At 48.3% G+C, this 21,373-nt stretch overlaps 1 protein-coding gene and 1 long non-coding RNA gene across 2 annotated transcripts; one reads left to right on the forward strand and one right to left on the reverse strand.

Annotated features, from left to right (window-relative positions):
- Positions 1-1,221: 1,221 nt before the first annotated feature.
- Positions 1,222-9,572, reverse strand: SIGLEC15 (sialic acid binding Ig like lectin 15). Its single transcript, XM_040541267.1, has 6 exons — positions 8,717-9,572; positions 6,513-6,896; positions 4,234-4,590; positions 3,242-3,272; positions 1,927-2,058; positions 1,222-1,828 (listed from the first exon to the last, which is right to left on the reverse strand). Exons 1-5 carry the CDS (start codon positions 8,766-8,768, stop codon positions 1,962-1,964), a joined length of 921 nt encoding a protein of 306 aa, XP_040397201.1. The 5' UTR covers positions 8,769-9,572; the 3' UTR covers positions 1,222-1,828; positions 1,927-1,961.
- LOC121061851 lies at positions 3,360-19,678 on the forward strand. The gene is made up of 3 exons (XR_005815302.1): positions 3,360-3,887; positions 4,095-4,463; positions 15,525-19,678. It is a non-coding gene; the product is annotated as an uncharacterized LOC121061851 (long non-coding RNA).
- The last annotated feature ends 1,695 nt before the right edge of the window (positions 19,679-21,373 follow it).

A 21,373-nucleotide genomic window follows, 5' to 3' on the forward strand; every position in this document is an offset into this window, starting at 1 on the left:
ACACGTTGTGCATACCAGGTGGCTATGGGGCCTGACATTCGATGCTTCTCTTTGGACCCAAACTGCTGGTGCTGAAGTAGTTTTCAAGAGAAAAATCCTGCAGCCCAGCTTCAGTCCCAGGCGCAGGTAGAAATGGGTTCTCTGTTCTCTGATGTTTGCCTATAAATTCTGAGGGCTGAGGACTTCACTTCAGTTTGTCCAGTTACAATCTCTGAGGTCACTTGCTTCCTGTGAAACCTGTCACACTGAGCTTACCAGTGTATAACTTCCTTTTCTTCTTTTCATATGTTATATTTATTGAACCTGGCTTTGCCACTGCTGGGATTAAAAACTGGGATTTAAAAGTTTTTTTTTTCCCCTCTCGTTATCCTGGCCAAGTCATTTGTAAGGTTGCCCTTTACTTTCTCAGCACTGATATTATGAAGAGTTGAACTTGAGTTCCCAGGCTAGGGGTTGAGCTTGGAAGGACCCCAGGCTTGATGGCAGTGCAGTAGCAGGCTTGGGCTGGGGACGCTTGTTAGCAGAAGCAGGGCTGTTAGAAGAAGAGTTTTGGAGCTGCTGCACTGGGGTGATCTCACAGAGCACTGAATCTGATGATACAAACCTGAAGGTAAGTTCATGTCTGTCTTTTTTTCATTCTTTCTCCTTCTCTGTGCCAGCCTGTTGTTTTTTGCAGCCTTGCCCTGGGCCTCTGACTACCTGGCTAAACTCCAGGCTGCCTTGTGCGACCCTGTGCCATAGTCTGAGGCTGTTCACCTCGCCTTGGAGGACACGGACAGCTGGGCTGGAGATGTGGCTGGGGAGGGTCAGTGACTTTGAAATAAATTCTGGTGTGAAGTCACTAAGAAGTGCGTGGTCAGGCCTTAAAGGAACTTTTTCACATAATGCACAAATGAAAGCTGTTCTAAAGTGTAATTTTGTATTTTTTTGAAAAAAGTGTTTTCTGTTTTCCCTGGGGTAAAAAATGTTAATAGACAACATGAATGTCTTGACTTCCAGTTCCCCTCAAAATCCCTCATTCTCCTTCTGTAACTGTTTCATTAGCAAAACCTCCTTGAGCTTACACAGCTAAGGTACGGTCTTTTTTCCAAAAAAAAAAAAATCCGTATTGAGAAGCTGTTTTCACCGGGAAAAACAAAAAACACAAGATGGATCAACTGTACATGCACGTATTACAGAACTGTATCTATTTGTGCACTTATGTACAAATACAAACAGAGCTGGTGTAGTTTGTTTTATTGGAATGTTTTCATAGCATGTTTATTGCAGAGTATCAGAGCTTTGTTAGTGTGCACGTGGGATTGTGTACCAGGTACCCCTATCAGGAGCCACAGCAGAGTTGCAATACAGACCTCCCTTTGAATGTCTTGCTTTCAGCTCTGTCAGCTAACTGAAAACCTCTTTTCTTTTTTGATTGGACGCCTTGAAAGTTAAGTTTTACACAAACTCTTCTGGAAGTTAAGGAATGATAACAATAGTAAAAAAACGACAAATTCCAGTAGCATTTTTCTTTACAGCTGGTATTTAAAACATAAAATAATTCGCTTGCTGGCTCTAGGAATCTGCACGTTTTGAAGAGTGGTGAAAACTTTTTTTTGAAGTAACATTTGATATATGCTAAAGCAAAAACGTGAGAAAATGGTAGACTTATCTGTTTGCTAAACACTCTCTGATGCAGGCTAGAAACATGCAGGTTGGTTAGAACTGGCATCTCATGGAAATCTCTGTTCGTTCAGCTCCACTCCTCTTTTCTTTTATCTGTCTTCCCTTTGAAGGCTTCTGTTGTTTGTAAGTCACAGCAGAGATGGAAAACACGCACCTGCAAGGCCTGTATGACCATCTGCATCAGTCCACAGCAGTCTTACATGCAGCAGGAAAAGGCACCGTAAGGCGATCCAGCTTTGTACAGAGGGGACAGGAGCTCACCGTGTGAGGAGGTGTGTGTGGGACAGCCCAGGTGCTCAGCTGCATCGTGCCGCGGGTCTTTCTGTTGGCAAGCTCTGGTTGCTGCTGTGTCTGCGGTCGAAATTTTCGTAGGTGGAGTCTTGCTGCTGTGGCCTGGTGGTGGAAGAAGTGAGAAAGGTGAGGACATGCTTCTGGCAGTGCTAGGCTTTATAAGTGGCTTCGGCTAGCTCTGAGTGTCCCCGCAATACTGTCTGGTACAGGTCCTGCCTTCTGCAGCAGGTGGTTTTCAGTGTCTGATATACAACCAGTGTTTTACATCCTTAAGTGTCTGGAATGAACCCTGCACCCTCAGCACTAACTCCTGCTGCTCTTCTGCTGGTTCAGAGCCTCAGGAGGCTCTGGGATAAACCTCTCCTGAGGAGGGTCCCTGCAGAGCACGGAGGATCTTGGTTTTTAAGCTTTCATCTATGCGTGTATCTGTACAAGCACAACCAAGGGTGCAGTGATGTTTAGACACTTATATCAGCAAAACCATGCTTTTGCAAATAATGATTTCAAAAGCAGGTGTAGGATTGAATTCCCTGTTGCCTCTTTAGCTGTAGCCTGACGCTGCACACTGAAGTGTCCTGCTGAGATGGCCATGTTTCTTGGGTGAGGTGGAAGGCGGCGACATCACAGAGGCTGGAAGGGAGTAACTCCAGGCACATGTAATTGTGTTGTTTCTGTATGTTTAAGCTAAGAGTTGTCTCTTCTTTTTTTTTGGCTCCCTCCCTCTCTAGCTTGGTCACTACAGCTGTCAGGAGTCCCCAGGAGCAGCGTTGTGCTGGGTAATGGGAAATTCCTGTGGTACTGTGGCAGCGTGTTATGGATGCTAGGCAGAGAACTGGGCCCTGCTACACCTGAGCTGTCTCTGATGCGGGCTGTTTGGTACCTCCCTTATTTTTTTCCATACTTGGCAGAACTCACTAGCTCTGACATAGGCTCTCCTTCTGCCCCATCAGAGACTGGGGTTCTTTCTCTAGTTTAATGTGGCTTCCTATCACTCCCAGGGCCTGTGGGCCACCTAAACTTCTCGTCTCCTGCTTCTGCTGCACCCATGTACCACTGTCTCTCCACGTTCCTTGTCCTCAGATCAATTGAGTCTGTTCTCAGTTGTCCCCCAAGCGTTGGTCTCTCACACCAGCTTGCTTTGCCATCAGCCCAACCCTGTCCTCGTCCTGGGAGCCTGCTGTCAGGCCCCAAGTAGTAGCCAGGACCAAGAATAAGCTGCGTTTCTCTCCTTGGCCATCTCCACCTTCCTGCTGGGTAAGATGAATAGAAGGCAGGATGCGCTTACCGGGCCAGGCTGGTTGGGGTGGAGGAAGGACCTGTTAAATGAGAGGAGAGATGTGAGTTAGCAGTGCAGTGGGGATGAGCTGGGGAGCCAGACTGCCCTGGAGCTGTAGGGAACCTACACTAGAAGATGACTGTGATACTCTGGTGAACGGGAGATTTTTTGTGGTCTTTTATGGTTCACCTCCACCAGGGTAGGAATTAGGTGCTGGAGTATAAGGAGCAAAGTATTTCTGGCTGATCTTACAGCTTCAGTAGCTGGAGGCAAGTGGTGGCTTTCAGAAGTTGCTGACATCAGCCTGTCTCTGTGACATCAAGTCATGGTGACGCGATGTCTCTGTGACCCGGGATGTGGAGTCAGAGGTACCTCCTGGCCAGCTCCTCCCTGTACCAGAGCTCAGCAGGGAGGCTGGGCTGGCAGCTGGTGACCATGGGACTCCTCTGGAGGTCTCTTCCCACTCTCATCTCCGTCACCCTGGGGTTTCCCTGCTCCCGTGGCCCCAGCACAGTGGGGAGATGGGATTTCACGGATGGCTGGGAAGTGTGCAGATGGAGATGCCCTGGGGATTAAGAAGGTTGCCAACACGAGGAGATCAAACCATTGTGTGGGGTACAGCAGTGATAAATCCTGCCCGTGGGCTGCGGAAGAGGTTAGTAATCAGTCCACTTAACAATAATCTGGTTTTGTAGGCAGCAGGTTCTCTACTAATTGCACACTTGTTGGTTTATTAGCCTTTCACAGCCTATTTAAAGATGCCATCGTGAGTGAGACCTCGTGTCTGCACGACATGACTGGCCAGCTAGGAGGTCCCTCTTACTTGGTGTTAGATTTTCTGGTATGAATCCCATCTTTCTAGGGTGGAAACTAATATAATCACAGAACAGACACCCTCCTCCCCCAGCACATGCACCCTGATGTCTGACTTTATCTGCTGCATCACGTTGTGGTTACCAGTCTGATGGAGAAAGACTACCAAGGGAGGCAGTGATGCGTACCTCTGGAGAACACGGTGAGGCTCAGTATCACCAGCAAAACGAGCACCTTAATTCCCAGTGGTACGAAAATGAGGATCATGAAGAAGGAGCTGTTGGACGCTCTGAACTTATAGAAGTAGACTGCCCCCTCTGCTCTCCCGTGGCTGTTGACTGCCGTGCACGTGTACTTGCCGTCGTGCGTCAGGTACTGGAGCTCCTTGGTGACGCGGTGGCTCGTGCTCGTGACCGAGGTGAGGTTGCTGTGGTGGGGGCTGCTCCACGTCAGGGTGGGCGCTGGCTCCCCCTCGGCCGTGCAGCGGGCTTGGAAGGTGTGATCCCCGTTGGAGCTGACGGTGATGTTAATGATCCTGGGGGCAGCTGTGAAAATCACGGCAGAAGAAGGAAAATACATCAGGTTTCAAAGCCAGGTCTGGAGAGGGCAACCGTGGTGCCCTCCTACTGGTGTCTCATGGCAGTTGCCTTGGTCTCTGACCTCCAGACCACACAAGGAGGGAACTGTTGGTGCAAACGCTTTGCTTGGTGCCTGAGACTTGCCAGATTTGGCAAATCAATGTCAAGGACCACTTCTGCTCTCTGCTACAACCTGTTTTTGATGTTCTCCAGCCCTGTAGTGACCATCCAACAGCTGGTGTAGCTCCATGGTTGCTTTCAGGTAGCATACCGATACTAGGGCAGGGCTGCTGATTTGTATCCTGTGTTTGTAGCGTATGGGATTGTGTGACTGAGTGGTAGTAAAGAACATTTTTGGAGAATGCAAAAAGTTGAGAGTTACTGCTGAACTCATGATCTTTGGATTTGCCTGCTGGGGAAGTGGGGCTAACGTGACCAAGCTTGTCTCACCCATCGGTCCTCTCCTCGGGGACCTGCTGACCTATTTCATGCACTTCACAAAGCCATTGTGAAAACTGAGGGGAGCTAAATGAATGCCCTTGTGGGGGAAAAGCAGGTGTTCAATATTGCTTTTTTCCACTTGCCAGATGAGACAGCAGAGGCATAGCTTGCAACCACCTGCAGTGCATCTCCTTCTGGCCTGTGGAGTGTTGTAATGCAGTAGGGGGTGAGGCTGGAGGACTGTGATCTGTAGGAGAGCTGCGTTAGTTGTGTGTGCCATGGACCCGTGTTTTGGTGTTTAAACTGACCTTTAAAGCATTACTTAATCCCTGCCCTTTACACTGTAGGGGCCCATTCCCAAAGCTGGCTGCAGCCTGGGCACCACACCTGCGTGGCACCCGGTTGTCATTCCCGGCAGACTCTGGGGGTCAGAGCTCGCTGCCACTCTGTGGAGGGATATTTTGGAGTTGTCCCACGTGCAGGAGAGCCCTGGCTGTGCAGCCCAGCCCAGGAATAACCGAGCTCATCTTTGTGCCTCGCCTCGATGCCTGTGGTGCACGGTGGCTGTGAGGCAGTTTCACTTCACAAGCAGAATCCTCCAACACACACTGTCTCTGTGCTCTTGGCTGAGGTTTGAGCCCGTTCCTGAGGCCATGTACATCTATCTACCAGTGCTCGCTAGATCAGTGAGCACACCCAGAGAGGGGCTGAGAGCTCGCTGTAAGCAAAGCGCATCGCAGCCCAGGGGGTTGGCACAGTGCTGTGGGATCCCTGGGGACGGAGGGCACAGGCAGAGAGCTCTGATCTCTGCAGGAAATCCACCCCTGCTTGCTCTGCTCTCTCTGCCATGCTGAGCTGCTCTGAAATAAGGCAGGCTTTTGATTTTTTTTTTTTCTCAGCGGAGAATGCAAAATGTCCTGCTGCCAGGTTGGCTTTCTGCACTGTGAGGAGGTGAAGTGAAGCTCCTCCTTGTGCCCTCTGATCTGGTGAGCCCAAGGAGCTTGCAGGGGGTGATGGGGACTGCCAGTTCCCAGGTCTGACCTTTGTTGACCAGAGCAGGTTTTCGGGCAGTTTATACTTAACCTGTCCTGCTCCAGATCATTTTAGACCTATAGCACATGGGTGCCAGGCACCTTGTCTTCCCAAGCCCCTGCTGCCATCCAGGTCTGCTTGTGCTTGTATTTTCTTATCAGTTTCTATGCTGTTTTACTCCTATTCCCTTCCTTGCATTGCATGCATCATCTCAGACTGGAAGACTACAATGAGGATTCCCTGCCAAAATGTTATAAATTTTCCCTGGGCTGACTGGAGCTAGAAAAGCCAATGCTTTGGAAGAACATTTCAGGTCACCTTCCGTTACCATCTCATCAGTTTCCACATCCTGGGGCTTTCCAACTTCCCTCTGGGTTGGCTTTGCCTCCTTTTTCTTACCAATCTGATTTTCTTACCAATCAAATGCAGCTTTATCCCATTCCTGCTTTCATACTTGTCGTGGATGTCTCCGGAGAGCTCCACTCGGCAGAAGTACCTCTCGCTGTCACTCCAGGTCAGATTGTCAATCCTGATGGAGAGGTCCTTGTGCCGGGGGTTGCCAAACAGTTTGTACTTGTTTTTGTAGCTGACAGCAGTCTTACAGAGCTCGCTGGCACTCTGGCTGGTGCACTTGAACACTACGGTGCCGTTGTAAGGTTCCTTGATCCTCCAAATGGCAGTGAGGGTCCGGTCAAAGGTTTTGTAAGGGTGTGTGAAGGTACAGGGCAGAACAACCATCTTCCCGAGCTCCCCGGTAACATCAGACGGGACATGGATGGACCAGCCATTGGACTGCACACCTGCAAGCAAAAAGAGATGAAGGCTGGCTTATCTGCAGTATTTAAGAGGGACATTGGTCATCCTTTCTGCATCTGCTCTGTTGTTGGTCAGAAAATGGATGCTCTTGGACCCACCAAGGATTCTTTCCTGCGCAGAGGTCTTGCAGGTGATCACTGAGACCCAGTCTGATCATTTCTGTCTGGTGATGAAAGTGTCTTTCAACTGAATGAATGCTCCTCATCCTTGACGTATGTAGGGAGAACTCAATCTCATCCATTTCCCTTCCCCAGAAACCAATAGCATCAACAAGCAGCACGTGTAGGCAGCTCTTGCTGTATGGATATGTACATCTGTCAGCTGTATCGCTAGTCACAACAGCTGTAGCACCAGATTGTGGCTTCAGGAATGTCTGCGGCTGCATTCCTGTTTTATAAAACTTACTCGATGGCTTACTTGATCAGGAGGTTTCCCCTCCATAGCTGAGAATAATTGTGGAATAATGTGAAGGCCTGCTGTAAATAAATTGCTGACCTCCCTCTGATCTGTGGGCATTCAGCAGTCAGGTTAATCACCTGACTCCTACTGGTAAAAACAAAGAACTCCACTGCCTTCTAACTTGTTTCCCATTGTTTATTCGGACACCACAAACTCATCTCTTTTCCCCCACTGGTCAGCTGTATTTTGGGTGGTGTCAGTCCTCACGGTTCTCTGCCCATCTCTCTGATCAGGGGCAGGCTTGTGAGCACAGCAAATCCAGGGCTGCCACTGCTGTTGGTGTTCCTGGCATCCTGGGAGAGAGATGTGGCCAACAGTGGCTGCTTGGCCATGGCTTGGGTAGCTCCTGAGTGTGTCACTGTAACCCCTCAGCTTCAGAGAACTGCAGATTCTGGCTTTTTTGCCTTTTTGGTTTGCATTTTTTTACATTAACCAAAGAACACGACTCTTCTGGCACATAAACGTCCCCTCGCCTTCCACATGAGAAATGCTGTTAACAACAAGTGCTTCTTGTGTCACCAGCTCCGTTTATGTCTATTGAAACAGCCTGCCTGAAGACCCTGCATTATGCATGGAGGGATTAGTCAGCTTCTGGAGTATAATTTAACCTTTAAGCTTCAACATGGCAGGTCTTCCATAGCTTCCTCTTGCTACTCATCCAGCCTCCATTTGTTCCTGGAGCTTGCTTCATGAGTAACAGGCAAGGTCATGAGCAAATAGCCTACACAAATTGGAAGAGGTAACTCTCAAAAGGAGCTGTCAGGTAAGCAAATCTGCTAGTCGTCAGTGGAAAGGATTCGAGGTCACGAACACAATAAGATTGAGAACTAGAGACCATCACAGATGATCGACTGCTCTAGCAAACAAATTGACAGTATGTTTAACCAACTTCCATTTTCCATCGACTTTAATAGAACTAAGTACATCCTTGAAGTTAACCATGAGCTTAAGTGCTCAGTGGAGCTGGAGCAAATTGCGTGTTGCATAACAACTCTTAGGAAAGTGAAACAGTGCTTCTGCACGATGATGAAAATGCTGCATCCAACGGGCAATGTAGGGGAAAGTTAGTTGAAGATCCCTGCACAAGTTATAGAAGGAAAAAAAAAAAAAAAAAACAACACAAAAAACAGGCAATACAGACCAAAAGCCTCTCTGACAATTGCTGAGTCAAGCTTTTGAGTTTTTCCAGTATTCACCCAGCCACCTGGCGTTTCAAGATCCTTTTAAGCAACGTGACGGACGTACTGTTCTTAGAGTTCGTTACAAGCAGTTCCCCCGGCACACTGACTAGAACAGGAAGAAAAGCCCTGACCAGACAGGGAACTGTAGCAAGCTCAGAACTCACCCTTCTTGAAGGTGGAGAGGAGGCACAGAAGAGATAAACTGAACTCTCTCATGCTGGTTGGTGTTCTCCACGGGGGTGTATCAGCAAACCAGAACTGTCTCTGCTACATCTGAGCTGCTGCTCTCGCTGTCCCAAAAGGTTTTTCCAGGGATGGGAGAAGCTGTGGTTTTCCCCTCCTTGGAGGGAATGAGTGGTCCGGCTGAACCAGCTCTGGGTTCAGATATTAATAGTTCTGTGGTCAGTCATGTGAAAAAGAGAGCGGAGGGAATCAGGATGTTATCTTCCAGCTAAGGGATGGGGACTGCAGGCTGGGGCTGCAAACACCCGCTCTGTGTGTGTGATGGGACCGAAGGGACCGGCTTTCAGGAAGCCCTTGCAATCCGCAATGGGTAGCGGCAAGACCTTCGTTCTCCTGACTCGAGGCAGTTCAACAGGGAAGCTGCAAGCCAACTGTGCTTTACCCCTTGTACTTGCTGGCTGTTGTCATCCCTGGGTGTAAAACACCCCGAGCAGGCACAGGGCCTCGGTTATGACCTGTCTGGCAGTGTCCCCGGGTACCCTGCTCTGAGACACGAGTCGTTCCCCTCCTTCTTGTCATCCTGTGTCTGCAATAAGCTGAGCTCCAGCTCCTGCCTAGAACCCTTTTGCAAATGCTCTTTGTTAAAAGCTAAACCTAGAAGGGAACATGCTGTGTGGTTTGCTAATCCATGAGCTTGGGGCTCATGAAGCCCCAGGTTCAGGTAGTGACCCCGTGATGTAAAGTTGAATCTTGGAGCGTTTATTCCCTGTCTGTGCTTAGCTTGAGATTTTCTGCTCTGCTTCTGACCAGGGGAAGGGGTGGTGCCTCGATGCCCCTTCTCATCCCAGCAGCTGTGCCTCTGTGGGGCCCTGTTGCCTCTCTCCCGTTCGGGGACAGCATCAGCTGCAGGATTTGGGAGCAGACAGCAGCGGCTGTGCAGCCACTGGAGGGCTCCCAGCACCAAGGTAAGAGGGTGCTGCTTGCAGCTGCTGCCGCCTTCTCCCTGCCCACAGACGGTGCCTTACCCCCGGCACTGATGCCAGGGCTCCCCTCTGCTCTCTCTCTATGTGCTCCCTTCTAAACTGGTGTGCAAATGCCTCCAGAAAGGGACTTTAAGATCTGGTAGGATAAGGTCTGTTTGCTGCTTTCTGAACCCTTTTCGTGCTCTGATCAAAATTAGTTGCTCTCCGAGTGTCTGCAAAGTGAGGGTGACTTCTCTTTTCCTGGACTTCTTGGAGGAGAGTGCCTAACTATTATTTACTGGGGCTTGGACCTGCCACTACGCAGCTGATGATGGTGTTGCTTCAACACGTGGCTTAGAGCCCTGCTCCATCCCCGTGCGCATCCCTCTGGAGCAGAGGGATCAAGATGCAGTGCTGTCATAAGCGCAGCTGTTGGCAGAGAAACCTGAGGGTGTGAGAGGTGGAAACAGTAAATAGGAGACCCACACCCGTATGTCATCTGTTACATGCCTATTCTGCCTTCCCCGTTTTTCTCCGTACGCTATTTGATTTTTGTCCCTTTGATGTAAGCTTTCTGGTGCTGTGGCTCTGCCTAAGCGTGTCACTGCTCAGTGGGTCTCAGTGGACCGAAGCAAAAGGTTAAAGTGAAGCATGTTGCTACAGTGGAGCAGAAATTATCGATGTAAGGAGTAGCTGCAGTTGACAGCATGAACCTCTCCCTCAGTCCTGTTTTACTCCAGCTTCTTCTAGGCAAATATCTGGTAAATCGATGCACCATTTATGAATCTGCTGGGGTTTATCTGATTTTCTTTTCCCATCTTGAGATGGCTATTTGTAAGGAAGCATTTTTAACATTTGAAAATAGGAAGTTGAAAATCCTTAGCCAAAATGTTTGAAAACAATTTGAAACAGACAAAAATTTTTGTAAACAACAGCCACGATAAATGCAGAGAAATTTTGTGGGGAAGGGGAAAAACTTGTTTTTCAAATTCCTTTCTGAAAAGTTATTTCCTCAAGCTTAATTTGCATTTTTTTAAAAAAAAGTGCTCTTTTGTTCTAAAATTGTTTACTTTGCTGACAACATACTATGGCGAGTGCGTGCAGCCTCTGTGTTTAAGCCATGTGTTGGAACATGCCTGGTGGTCAGGAGTTAATGCTTTGGGCAGCTGGAATTGCACAGTGTCTGCAGCAGTTAAGGGTTGTGCCCGTGGTGTAAATGAAGGTGTAGCCCAGCTTAAGATACTTGGGATGGGTTTTGCTAGGGACTTGTCTGATGCTTGGGTACCAAAGTCTGGTGTCCATTGCTGAGTGCTGTGTGCGCTGATAGAGTTGTGTCTTGCACAGGCTAGATGGCTTCCTGAACCTTTGTTTGTAAATAGAGGCACCAGGAATACCTTTATCTTTTCTCTCACACTTTTCAGCAGACAAACTGCATTTGTCTTTTGTCATACTAGTGTTCTTAGGTTTATTAAAAACCCTGACAGTGCAACATATATAAATAAGAAACCATCTCTAATATACAAGATCTTGTTTCCACTTAGCTGAGGAGTGTGCAGCCTAGGTAAACAGCCTAGAAAGATATTTTTTTCTTCCCCAAACATTCTTCAAGCAATAGTCTCTGCTCTCAGGCTGTGATTTAGGTTTTCTCGGAGGGTCACAGCAAAGGTGCCAGTCTGAAGTAAAATGGAAAGCAGTGTCTTGTCCTTCGCTCCTGTAAGACGCTTCTCAGGCAGCTGTGCTAGCAGCAGGGGAGCTTGACTCAGTTTTCTTCTTGCGTGGAACCAGTGGGGTTGTTCACCATGTTTCAGGCAATCACACTTGCATAAATTCACTGTGGGTGATTCGACTTAAAGCCAGTCTTTCAGAGCAGCATTTTGCTAATGTAACGTGTTTAACTGCCGTGATGTGCACAAAGCCACCTTGATTCTTAAGGCACAAGTTGGGGTTGGGTGTGAAGAAATGGTCCTAGTCAGCTTCTGTTGATGCCCTATGGTTCACAGACTGTTACCTGGGGCCTTTTCTTCCACGTCTGTGCTTCAGTGTGGTGGCTGAACGCATGGACTCTGTAACAAAGGATGCATGGTCCTGTAACTATCTCCACTTTCCAGGCTTCTTAAGGATCACAGAAACTGGAGTGTTTCAGGGACTTGTTGTAGGCACTATATGGCCTGCGTCTAGTTGTTCCTTAACCAATTCTCTTAGCGGCAGCAACTTTTCCTTCCTTGAGGGCCACTGATCAATCCAAACGGGTCGCTTGCTTTTCCATGTTAGCTGGATTGGTTGCTGCCTGTCAATGGCCCTTAATGAAAACGCGCCTGCAGCACGAGGCCCCACTGACTTAAGACATCTCGACCGCACAATGTGCAAGGCACTGATAACACGTAGGGGGAGTATGGGCTAGCTGGCCTTCTGGCCCTTTGAAACTCGGTTGTTTTGCACTTTGCTTTGATTGCTGCATACCGCCTACTCCTATAATACTAAACACAGGGGCTATCACAGGCCGTTGTGAGGGCCAATCTTTCTTTACTTGATTTTTTTTTTTTTCCTACAGTTTCTCTTGAGATGACCCGGCCCCCCACAATTAAAACAATTGGCCTTTTGTGCCAGCCCCACCGTGACACGCGAGGATAAAGCGTCAGCCAACAGCGACATCTCGTGGCTCTCTGTTCCTACATCCTGGCAGGCTTTGATCATACCGGTTATAGTGGGGTTAGCGGTTTCCGTAGGTCACGACGATTTCCTGCAGCCTGCATTAGCGTTTTCAGTTGCCAAGTGTCGCAACAGAATCCCCCGTGCGGCAGGGTTCTCCACCTGACGGCCTAAAACATTCAACAACCGATCTAGAAATGTTGTTTAGGGCTCGGTGGCTCCCTGCTTTATGGCTGCAAACGAAGCATCTGAGGTGTTAGTGTCTGGGATCCTTCTTATAGCACGCAATACTGATGTTTTCACTTGCTCAGAGCATTGTTTATCCACTTGTGCTTGCGCCTGTGGGGTAGCACGCGCCCCTGCTCCCGTTAATTCCTCCATCCCAATAGGACTCCCCACTGTTAAATTGGCCATTGCTTGAGCTATAGCCTGATTGCTGAACTTTAAGTATGTAGCGATCAAGCGTAGGCCAGTGGCAAGTTCTCAGCCAAGGAAAGAGAAACCTCTGTCGTGCTGCCAATGTTATGGCCAGCTCATGGCATGCTCTTTGTCAGCTGACGGTCCCCATCACCTAAGCGGCTGCATCTGGCCCTTCAAATAATCCTGTTTTTTTTGAAGGCCGGCTTTGGATGATGGGTCCCTTTAGCTTTGTAAGAAGCTGCTCCTGGCCACCCTGCGTGCTGCTGCACCAAGCACTGCATTCAGCTGCTGTGATGGGAGCACCCGTCTGGTCTTGGGGTTGCGATGTGTGCTCAGCTTGCTCAGGCAGCTGGAGATGGGCACGGCAGAGCTCGTGCTCCTGGCCCCATGTTCCTTCCTCTTCCTCTGTGCAGGTGCACGTGTGCCTTTGCTGATAACGTACCTGCTGCTACAAGGACCAGACTGGAGCCGTTTGTTCCTCCCTCCCTCCGAGTCTTAATTCCAGTTCCAAGGTTTTCTACTTCAATTACTACAGTGGCATCTGCAAGTCCTTCCCCTCTTCATTCAAGCGTGCCAGTCTGTACATGTTCGACGCAAAAGCATTATGCTTTGTCAAATCTGGCACCCTTCCCCAAGGGGACTGGACATACAAAGTAGCTGGGAGGTGAAGCTGGAGGCCCAGAGGAATTTTCCCTCGTAGTTTCTGCCAGCTGCACAGGGAGAAAGCTGAGCCACACTGACTTTCTTGGAGGTGCCATGGGCTGCGGATCTCTCCTGTGCATCTGCTTGATCCTTGCTGAGCTGAAGGAAAAAAAAACAACAGCAAAGCAGCTGGAGTGCAAAGGGAGAGATGGGGTGGAGGGTGTCAAGCCAGGCACCCTTCCTGCAGGTGACACTGATCCTGCTTCTTGGCACCGAGCACCGCTGCAGAACACGGTCACTGCTGCGTCAAGCTCCTGCTGATCCAATTTGGATGTCTTGCAGGTTCAGTTGCTTGCCTACGGTGTTGGCTTAGCCCTTTACAAATGCTCCTGACCTGGGAAACTCTCCTGCTTGCCATAGTGTCACCTCAGCATCTTGGGCTGTTCCGTCACCAAAGTTGCAGCAGTGAATTGATGAGCAGCAGCAGGGGTGCTGGTGAACCCCCCCCCCCGTCACCTCTGTTGAATGTCAGCTACAGAAAGTTACGTGTCTACTTGGGTACTTCTCACCTAGCACACAATTGCTGTAGCAAAAACATAGCTCCCATCTGCTTATGGGAAGGATGTCATGGGTAGAGGAAGAAATAGGAAGCATCTCTGGTAAGATGTCTGACTCCTACCATCCTGTTCGTGTATTGAGATGGAGAACAGGTCTGATTTCCCAGAGCCCTGTGGTTCTGTCTCCCTGCTGGCTGTTCAAAACCTCTGTGCCACAAGCAGGAAGAATAGGGCTTGGGATGTGTGCTTACGTGCAGGGACATGGTTTGCTCAACTTTGCCCATACCAAGGTAAGTCAAAGCCATATGAGAGAATGAGCCTGGGGCCATGATAACACATGCACATCTTCTTCAGGCAGCACCAGAGTTCAGGGTAATCCAACCTTTCATTATAGACTTGCAGATTTTAAAGTGGGATTGTTTCACCTCAGCATTGGGCTTGGTCCTAAGCTTAACTAATAGTGTAGGTACACCTGACTTAATTGCCCCAAAATGCCTGAGGTGACCTTTCAGAGTGACAACCTTACAGACCTTTGACTCACAAACCTCTTAGGTGTGTACCTGCTTAAAGATAGTGATGGAAAACTTTGAGCTTGAACCCAGTGCTCCTCAGACCTAAGCGAGCTTACTAACCACTGACCGTCCTTCCCCCTACCCCAGACATGCTCTCATGCAACTAATAATGCCAAACGATGAGTGTCTTTCCTAAGACAGAGCACTCATGCAGGTACCTCCTTGATAAAAGTCTTGTCTGGAGTCTCAGTGGTATGTGTGGGGTTTTGGCCAAGCTGGGCAGGCACTGCCCAGGGTTCATTTCCCTGTGCTGGTCGGTACCGAAGGTCTGTTCTGTGTGACGTGAGAATTAATCTGAGTAAGGAGGTGTGAGCCAGCTGGCAAAAGGGGGACACTAGATCTGCCTTTTAACCTAATCTGAGTGATGTGCCTGATTAAAGGCACTTGAATTGCCAGCCCCCACTTCCTACTGTACCCTGAAATGGGGCTGTGGAGGTTTATGTGCTCTGTCTGTCCTTGTTGAATGAGCACAGATGGCGATTTAAAAGATTTAAGCTTCTTCAAAGCTATTCCCCAAGATGAGATGTATTCCCTTACATTGTGGGCCAATACCTCCATCATTCCGTGTGGTATCAGCAGCAGGTCCTGCACATCACTCCTGGCCAGTGAAGCAGGCGGACTGATGTATGGGCTGAGCTCTGGGCGACACCACCTCTGCGGTGTTGCATCTTGTAGACTCAAAGCAGATTCGAAAGCATTTCAACTTAGATCTGTGGCACTGAGTAGAAACTCACCTGTTAAGGATGTAGCTCTCTAACTTTTTTCACTTGGTCCACACTCTGCCTAGCCTCAAATCCCATACCCAGCCTGTTTAGACTGAAGTTCAGTATAGCATCTTCTCAAAAACACACACACAGAAAAAAAGATCAAAAACAAACAAAAAAATACAAAACCATAAGATTTTGTTGTCCTATTTGGTTCTTAGTCTCTGGCAGTCTGTAATGTTTCTTTTATCCAAATGCAGAATGTAACTTCTTTTAACCTTAGCTCCTGAAGTTGTCACATACCTGAAATGCGATCAAGACCTGGACTGTTTGGTCATTTCCCCTTGCTCACTGTCAGACTTCAGCTGAATTTCTCCTCCTGGTGTTACCTGCAGCTTTATATTGGCAGAGGTGCTCTGAGTGCTCCTCAGCTTGCTCACCTGCTAGTGCCAGCCAGAGGTTCTCCAGGCTCTGTGGGCATCTAGCTGTCATGTTTGCTCCTAAATACAGCCAAACACAAGCGTGTGAAAGTCATCACTTTCAAGATTTTGTTGAAAGGACAAAGATGACCACTGTATCATCTAACCTGACCTGGTATGTAACTTCTAATATACCACGCGTTGTTTTCATCCATTCTCTCCTCAGCTGAATTCCAAATACCAGCATTTGAGCTAGACATCAGGTTACCATGTGTGGAGTAAGGGAAGGAGAGAGGGAAGGCACGGTGCCCCCAGCCCCTGCCCAGTCATGTTGGGAAAACTTCATAGGAGAGGTGAGCTGCGGACGTGGAGCCAAGCTGCTGAGGTAACAAATGAGGCAAGGCTGGGCGATCGCTGTGATGAACTGCATCCGGAAACAATGTTCTTTGACAGCCTTGACCTGATTGTCCTGGGATTTTCTACATTGCAGATGTGAGTCATGGGCAAAGGAACATGTATTTTCAGGGCATCGCAGACCCTTCTGCCTTTAAGGGGACCACGACAAGCAGGTCGCAGTGTGTGACTGTAGGACTACTGAAAGAGGTGGCCTTCACTTCTCAGCAGATCCTTCCATGGCAAGATCAGCTCCTTTCTGGCTGGGACAGGAGTTAGGTGAAACGAAGGTAGCATCCTTGCTTGCCCTGATGGAGTGACCTGCATCAGAAGAAGCAGCAGCAATCACTTTTGCTGCCTCTGGCAAAGGTTTCCCAGAAAGCAAGCTGATGATGGGGTTGTTTTGCTGTTTTATTTGGGGTTGTTCTTCTAAAGTTCAGTTTGCTGAGAGGTTCTGATATCTTAATTGATGCAGGCAACAGGGCTAAAAAGGACATAGTGTTAGAACATTACTGCCTGCATGTTTATTCTTTAACCTCACCTCAGGAAACATCTGGTAGCAAATGAACATGTAGTGGCAATAAATGGCAAACTGCTTTCAGCACTTCTCCAGCGTGTGTCCTGTCTTCAGGTCGTGCCACTTACTCGTGTCTGTGCTGGGAGGCGTCCACAGCTTGTGGTTTCCCTTCCCGTGGTGGTGGGGCTGGGATCCGCCAGCTTGGAAGGTCCCAGCGGTGAGGTGCCAGGAAGAGGTGTGTGAGCAGTAGCACATAAAAGCAGTTATTTTTGCTTCCTCTGATCTCTGATAACAGGGAAGTGTTCCCAAACAGTCAGGGCTAACACTTTTAGTACAATGTAACCTTTACTTAATTGCTCTATTGCCATAACCTTGCATGGCCCTTTAGATACCAAGTGTGATAAGGCTGCTGCCCAGGGGAGCTCACGCTCATTTAGGCTTGATGGATTGTGACATTGACTCCTGGGATTACGATTGGAGGCTGATAACGTGGAGGAGAAGTGTTTTGGGCAGTGCATTGTTCTTATCAGTTCTCACCACACGTGGGGGTGAAGAAAACAATAGATCAATTTGCATCACTTCATACGCCCTGCTCACAGCATCTGTGTGATCACAGTGGCTGTGTCCCTGGTGGGACCTTGCTGACAGCTTTGTGTTCCTGCCAAGGAAAGGCTGGAAACCGAGGCTGTACCACAGGAGGGAAGCTGCTCAACGCAGAGGAGGTGAAAAGTGGGATGCTGAGGAAATGCAGTTGGAAAGTGAGTTGAAAAGGAGATGCAACTTGGGGCTGGGCGAAGAGGGTGCTGTGGTGTCAGAGAACAGCCCCCTTCGTGTTGTTTGAGTCTAGGGCATGGTCCCTCTTGGAAAGAGATTGCCTTAAAGCACAATAGGATGAAGCCACGGCATGAGAGATGAAATTTGGTCATGCTCCAAAGTAAATGAAATACTGGTGTTTTAAAGTTGGAAATTGGATAAAGCAGGTGGGGAGGAGAATATGCTGGTTGGGATTGGACGTGATGAATAGAACGAGGAGTTACGGCACTTCTTGGCATGCGGGGCAGGCAGGTTTCACACAGATCCCTGTTCCGCATGTGACATCCCCACAGACCTTCCCTAAGTCAAGCAGAGAGGCTCTGCAGTCCCCAAAGGCTGGAGGTAAACTCTTCCTGGGGTTTCCGCAGTGCATTGCGATGGGTACGAGCTCATCTGTGCTTGTTTGAAGATTACTGTACACCTTCGTAGCACGTCTTTAAGTACCTAAGGAGTGAAAAATGCATAGCCCTGGATATCCTATATTGTAGTTTTCTTCAGTGAGATGGGAAGGGGGGATTCTCTTGCTCTTAGGAAGCTAGGTGACTAACGCTGTCCACAGCCAGGCTCTGAAGGGGTAGGCTGGAGGTGACTGTCATAGAGGGGGGCTTTGATCTAGCCCACGTTGGTGAACAGAGCCACCAGAAGGCATTACTTACCCTGTAACTGGTAATCACACTGTGGGAAGATCAGGCTGTGATTTAGTAAGAGGGGAAAGAACAGTCACATGCCTTCTCTGAGGTGCAATCACTCACCTGCCTCTTGGGCTTGATTATTTTGAATAATCAGGCCTCTGGCCCTCTTTCTGTTTGAGTGTGTAAGTCATTCGCAGTTATCCTTTGAATGCTTTTGGATGGCTTCCCAGAAGAATTTACATCCTGGATGGTTTGTGATTTGTGTGAAAGCAGCTGTCTTCCCCAGCATCGGTGTGTAGCTGCATCTCCCGTGATCAGCAGAAATTAGTCTCAGAGCGTTTGAGGAGCCCATGAACGATGCCACGTGCCTGAAGTCGGAGGCGTTTGGGTGCATTTCATTCGGTGCTCGCTCGCAGCTGCAGGTAAAAGCACAGGCTTCCCTGAGTCTTACAAATAGCCGTCATTCTGTGAAAGGACAATGGAACAAATGAGCTCGCAGGACCTGCCAGTGTGATTATCGGTTGCACAGCAAATGGGCCCGCTCTTACCTCCGCGGCTCAATTACGTAAATGCACGACATAGCAGTTAGCGGCCCCCTCCGGGAGGATTGTTGTAACAACAATGTGCCTCTGCGCATTTCTTGTCACATTCCTCTGCCGATAGTGTAGGCTTCAAGTCCCCTGGCTCGCCATGTGCTTCCAGCTGGAAGGACGGCACTGGTTTTGCGTGGTTAGCCTGTGTGAGTCTTGGGAATCCCTGCTTGTTCGCAGAATTGCCACCCCGGGAGGCAGGAAAGCATTAGAGCTGCTGCTTCCAGCTACACTGGACAGAAGCTGCTGGGTGGTTTGACTTGCTGTGAAGGATCTTTCCACGAGATCCCAGCAGAGTTTAGGCTGGAGCTGTGAAGATTGCAGCCCCCTTGTGTAATTCCCTCCTTAGCACCTGCTGCTCCTGAGCCTTGCTTGCACTTGACAGAGGTTTGCAGGTCAGAGACCGCTTCAGCTTCCAGGAGGAATCAGTCAGGGGAAAAGGCTTTTTCATCTGGAATTTTCATGCAGACAAAATATAATCAAAACAATTTATATATTTAAAAAGAAGCTTACCATATTCAGTGGAGAAAGTCTGGATGAGTCGAGATGAAATATGAGTCCAACTCATATTTCTCAAGCACATCAGTGTAACTTATTTCCATGCCTGCTGCCCCCCTCCACTTCAGCACATGTGCAGATACCTCAGGGATAAAAACAGTTCTGCTTTTCTGCTCTGTTCTTGCTATTCTGCTCTTAATCCCTGGCACGACTTTGTTCACAACATCTATCATTTGGTATGTTAGTGGGCATATGACCTTTTAAAACAACCAAGTTCTTCTCTGTGTTTTATCAGCATCAGCTTTCAGCTTTGGCTAAATTAAAAAAAAAAAAAAAAAAAAAAGTAACATGGCAAATCCATCCCAAAGCTGTATCACTCATGTTTGGCTAAATGTAGTTTCAGATCCCCTTACATACCTCTGCTTGCTGTGTGGATCCTCTTTCCTGAATACATTTTTGTCCTTTCCGGTCAAAGTAATGTAATCAAACTGTGTCTTCCATATCACGTGAATGAAGAGTGATCAAGTGATATGTAATCTGTCTGCGTATTGCCTTCACCAAATGCCTCTGTAATAGTTTAGGTGCTCTCCTAGCTTTCTGGGAGTTATATTTTTGCACGTGGAAGGAGCAAGTCTTTGGTGCTGTGGACCAGGTCACACATCTTCCACTATTCTCTACCCCGTAGAGATGAAATGCTGTAAATTTGGGTGTTTCAGGAGAGAAATGAATGGTATGTACTTTCCACCGAGCTGCAGAGGGCGGCGAGCGTTGAGTGAACTCTGGCAAGGGTTCTGCTCATCCAGACGGACACTGCTTGGGGTGACGGATGGCAGCCTTAAGATCTCCTTAGGGGAATTTTTGCACTTGTATTCTTTCAAGATTGTTGCTGCATTTCTTGTCTCTTGGGTAAAACTTGGGTTTATTGCATGTAGAAAGCTTGCTAGCTGCTAGCAGAGCCTGGCAGAAAAGTTATGTGCAGAGGTGCACCTCGTTGCTAAGCTACCACTGCTCGACACTCCCTGTTAAGTTGGATTTCTCTCTCCAGGTATGGAGAGTTTGCATTCTGAAGATATTCTGTGATTAGGTTGGGTTTGAGTCACCCTCATCTGACCTGTGCAGGTAAGCTGACAGTAAGTGATCTGTTGGGTTACACTGAAGTGAATCAGAAAGGTCAGTCCAGGGGTTTAGCATTCTGGATCCTCCTATTTAGGTGGAAACTGTGGCTTTGTATGCAGGGAGTGCAGAGACATAGGGAAGGGCTGGATCTTCCTCTGGCTGAGAGTAAAGGCAGAATATTTTCTGGCAGCAGGAGGTGGCTCTGCATTTGCTGTCTGGTGCTGCCATTCACTGTAGGTGTTCCTTGTCACATGAGGAGAGGAAAGCATTGCACATAACTGAAATAGACACAGAATTAGTGCAGAGTCTAAAGAACTACAAATGCACCTGTGTATAACGTGTGTGCATATGATTTATGTGCAGCTATGTATCTGTCCATTTTTAATCTGCTGCTTCTGTCTTTTAACTGAAGTTTGAAAAGAGAAGTGTCTGCAGACTGGAAGTGTCAACTTTTGCAAAGCTGACATCCAGTATTGCTGCAATTAAAATTGTAAAGCAAAGGCAAAGTCATAAAATAGTTCAAAAAGCTCAAGAACACACGTAGCAATCATCGTATACTAGCTAGAATGAGATCTTGTCTGTTGTGGTTCCCTTTCACATGAGACATCAGGCACTGTGTGGTACAAGATGTGCATTATGACCAGTCTGGGCGCTCTTGCAGGAACAGTTTCCCCTTTTTCCTCTTTTTTTCTTTTCCTATGTGCTTGTGGAATTGTTTGCACAGTGGAGTCCTGGTCCGTGAGCAGTACCAGCTCACCTCAGTGCTGGTGCTAGAGTGGGCAGAGGGCTGCAGGAGCAGGGCCCTGGGTAAAAGAGGTTAAAGGCTTACCAAGGTAAGGGAGATGTCCCAGGAGATGGCCAGAACGTAAAGACGGGGTATTTAGAGGCAGAAGAGCCAGAGGAGGTAAAACAGGGAAGGAAAAGGAAAAGTGTTGTCTGTATTTGGAAGTCTAAGGTTAAGGCAGTGTGTCTTCTAAGATAAGAAAGAACAAGGGCAGAAAATGGAATCGAGTGTAAAATGTGTGAAAGCAGCAGAAGTTAAGAGGAGATGGAGCTCGTGGAAAGGACAGAGAGCAAAGGAAAGACGGTGTGTAACTGGGAATGTATAATGAAAATTACGTAGTAATTCCAGTTGCAGGGATTTTTTTCTTGCC

Source organism: Cygnus olor, chromosome Z (assembly GCF_009769625.2).
Source record: "Cygnus olor isolate bCygOlo1 chromosome Z, bCygOlo1.pri.v2, whole genome shotgun sequence".
NCBI lineage: Eukaryota > Metazoa > Chordata > Aves > Anseriformes > Anatidae > Cygnus > Cygnus olor.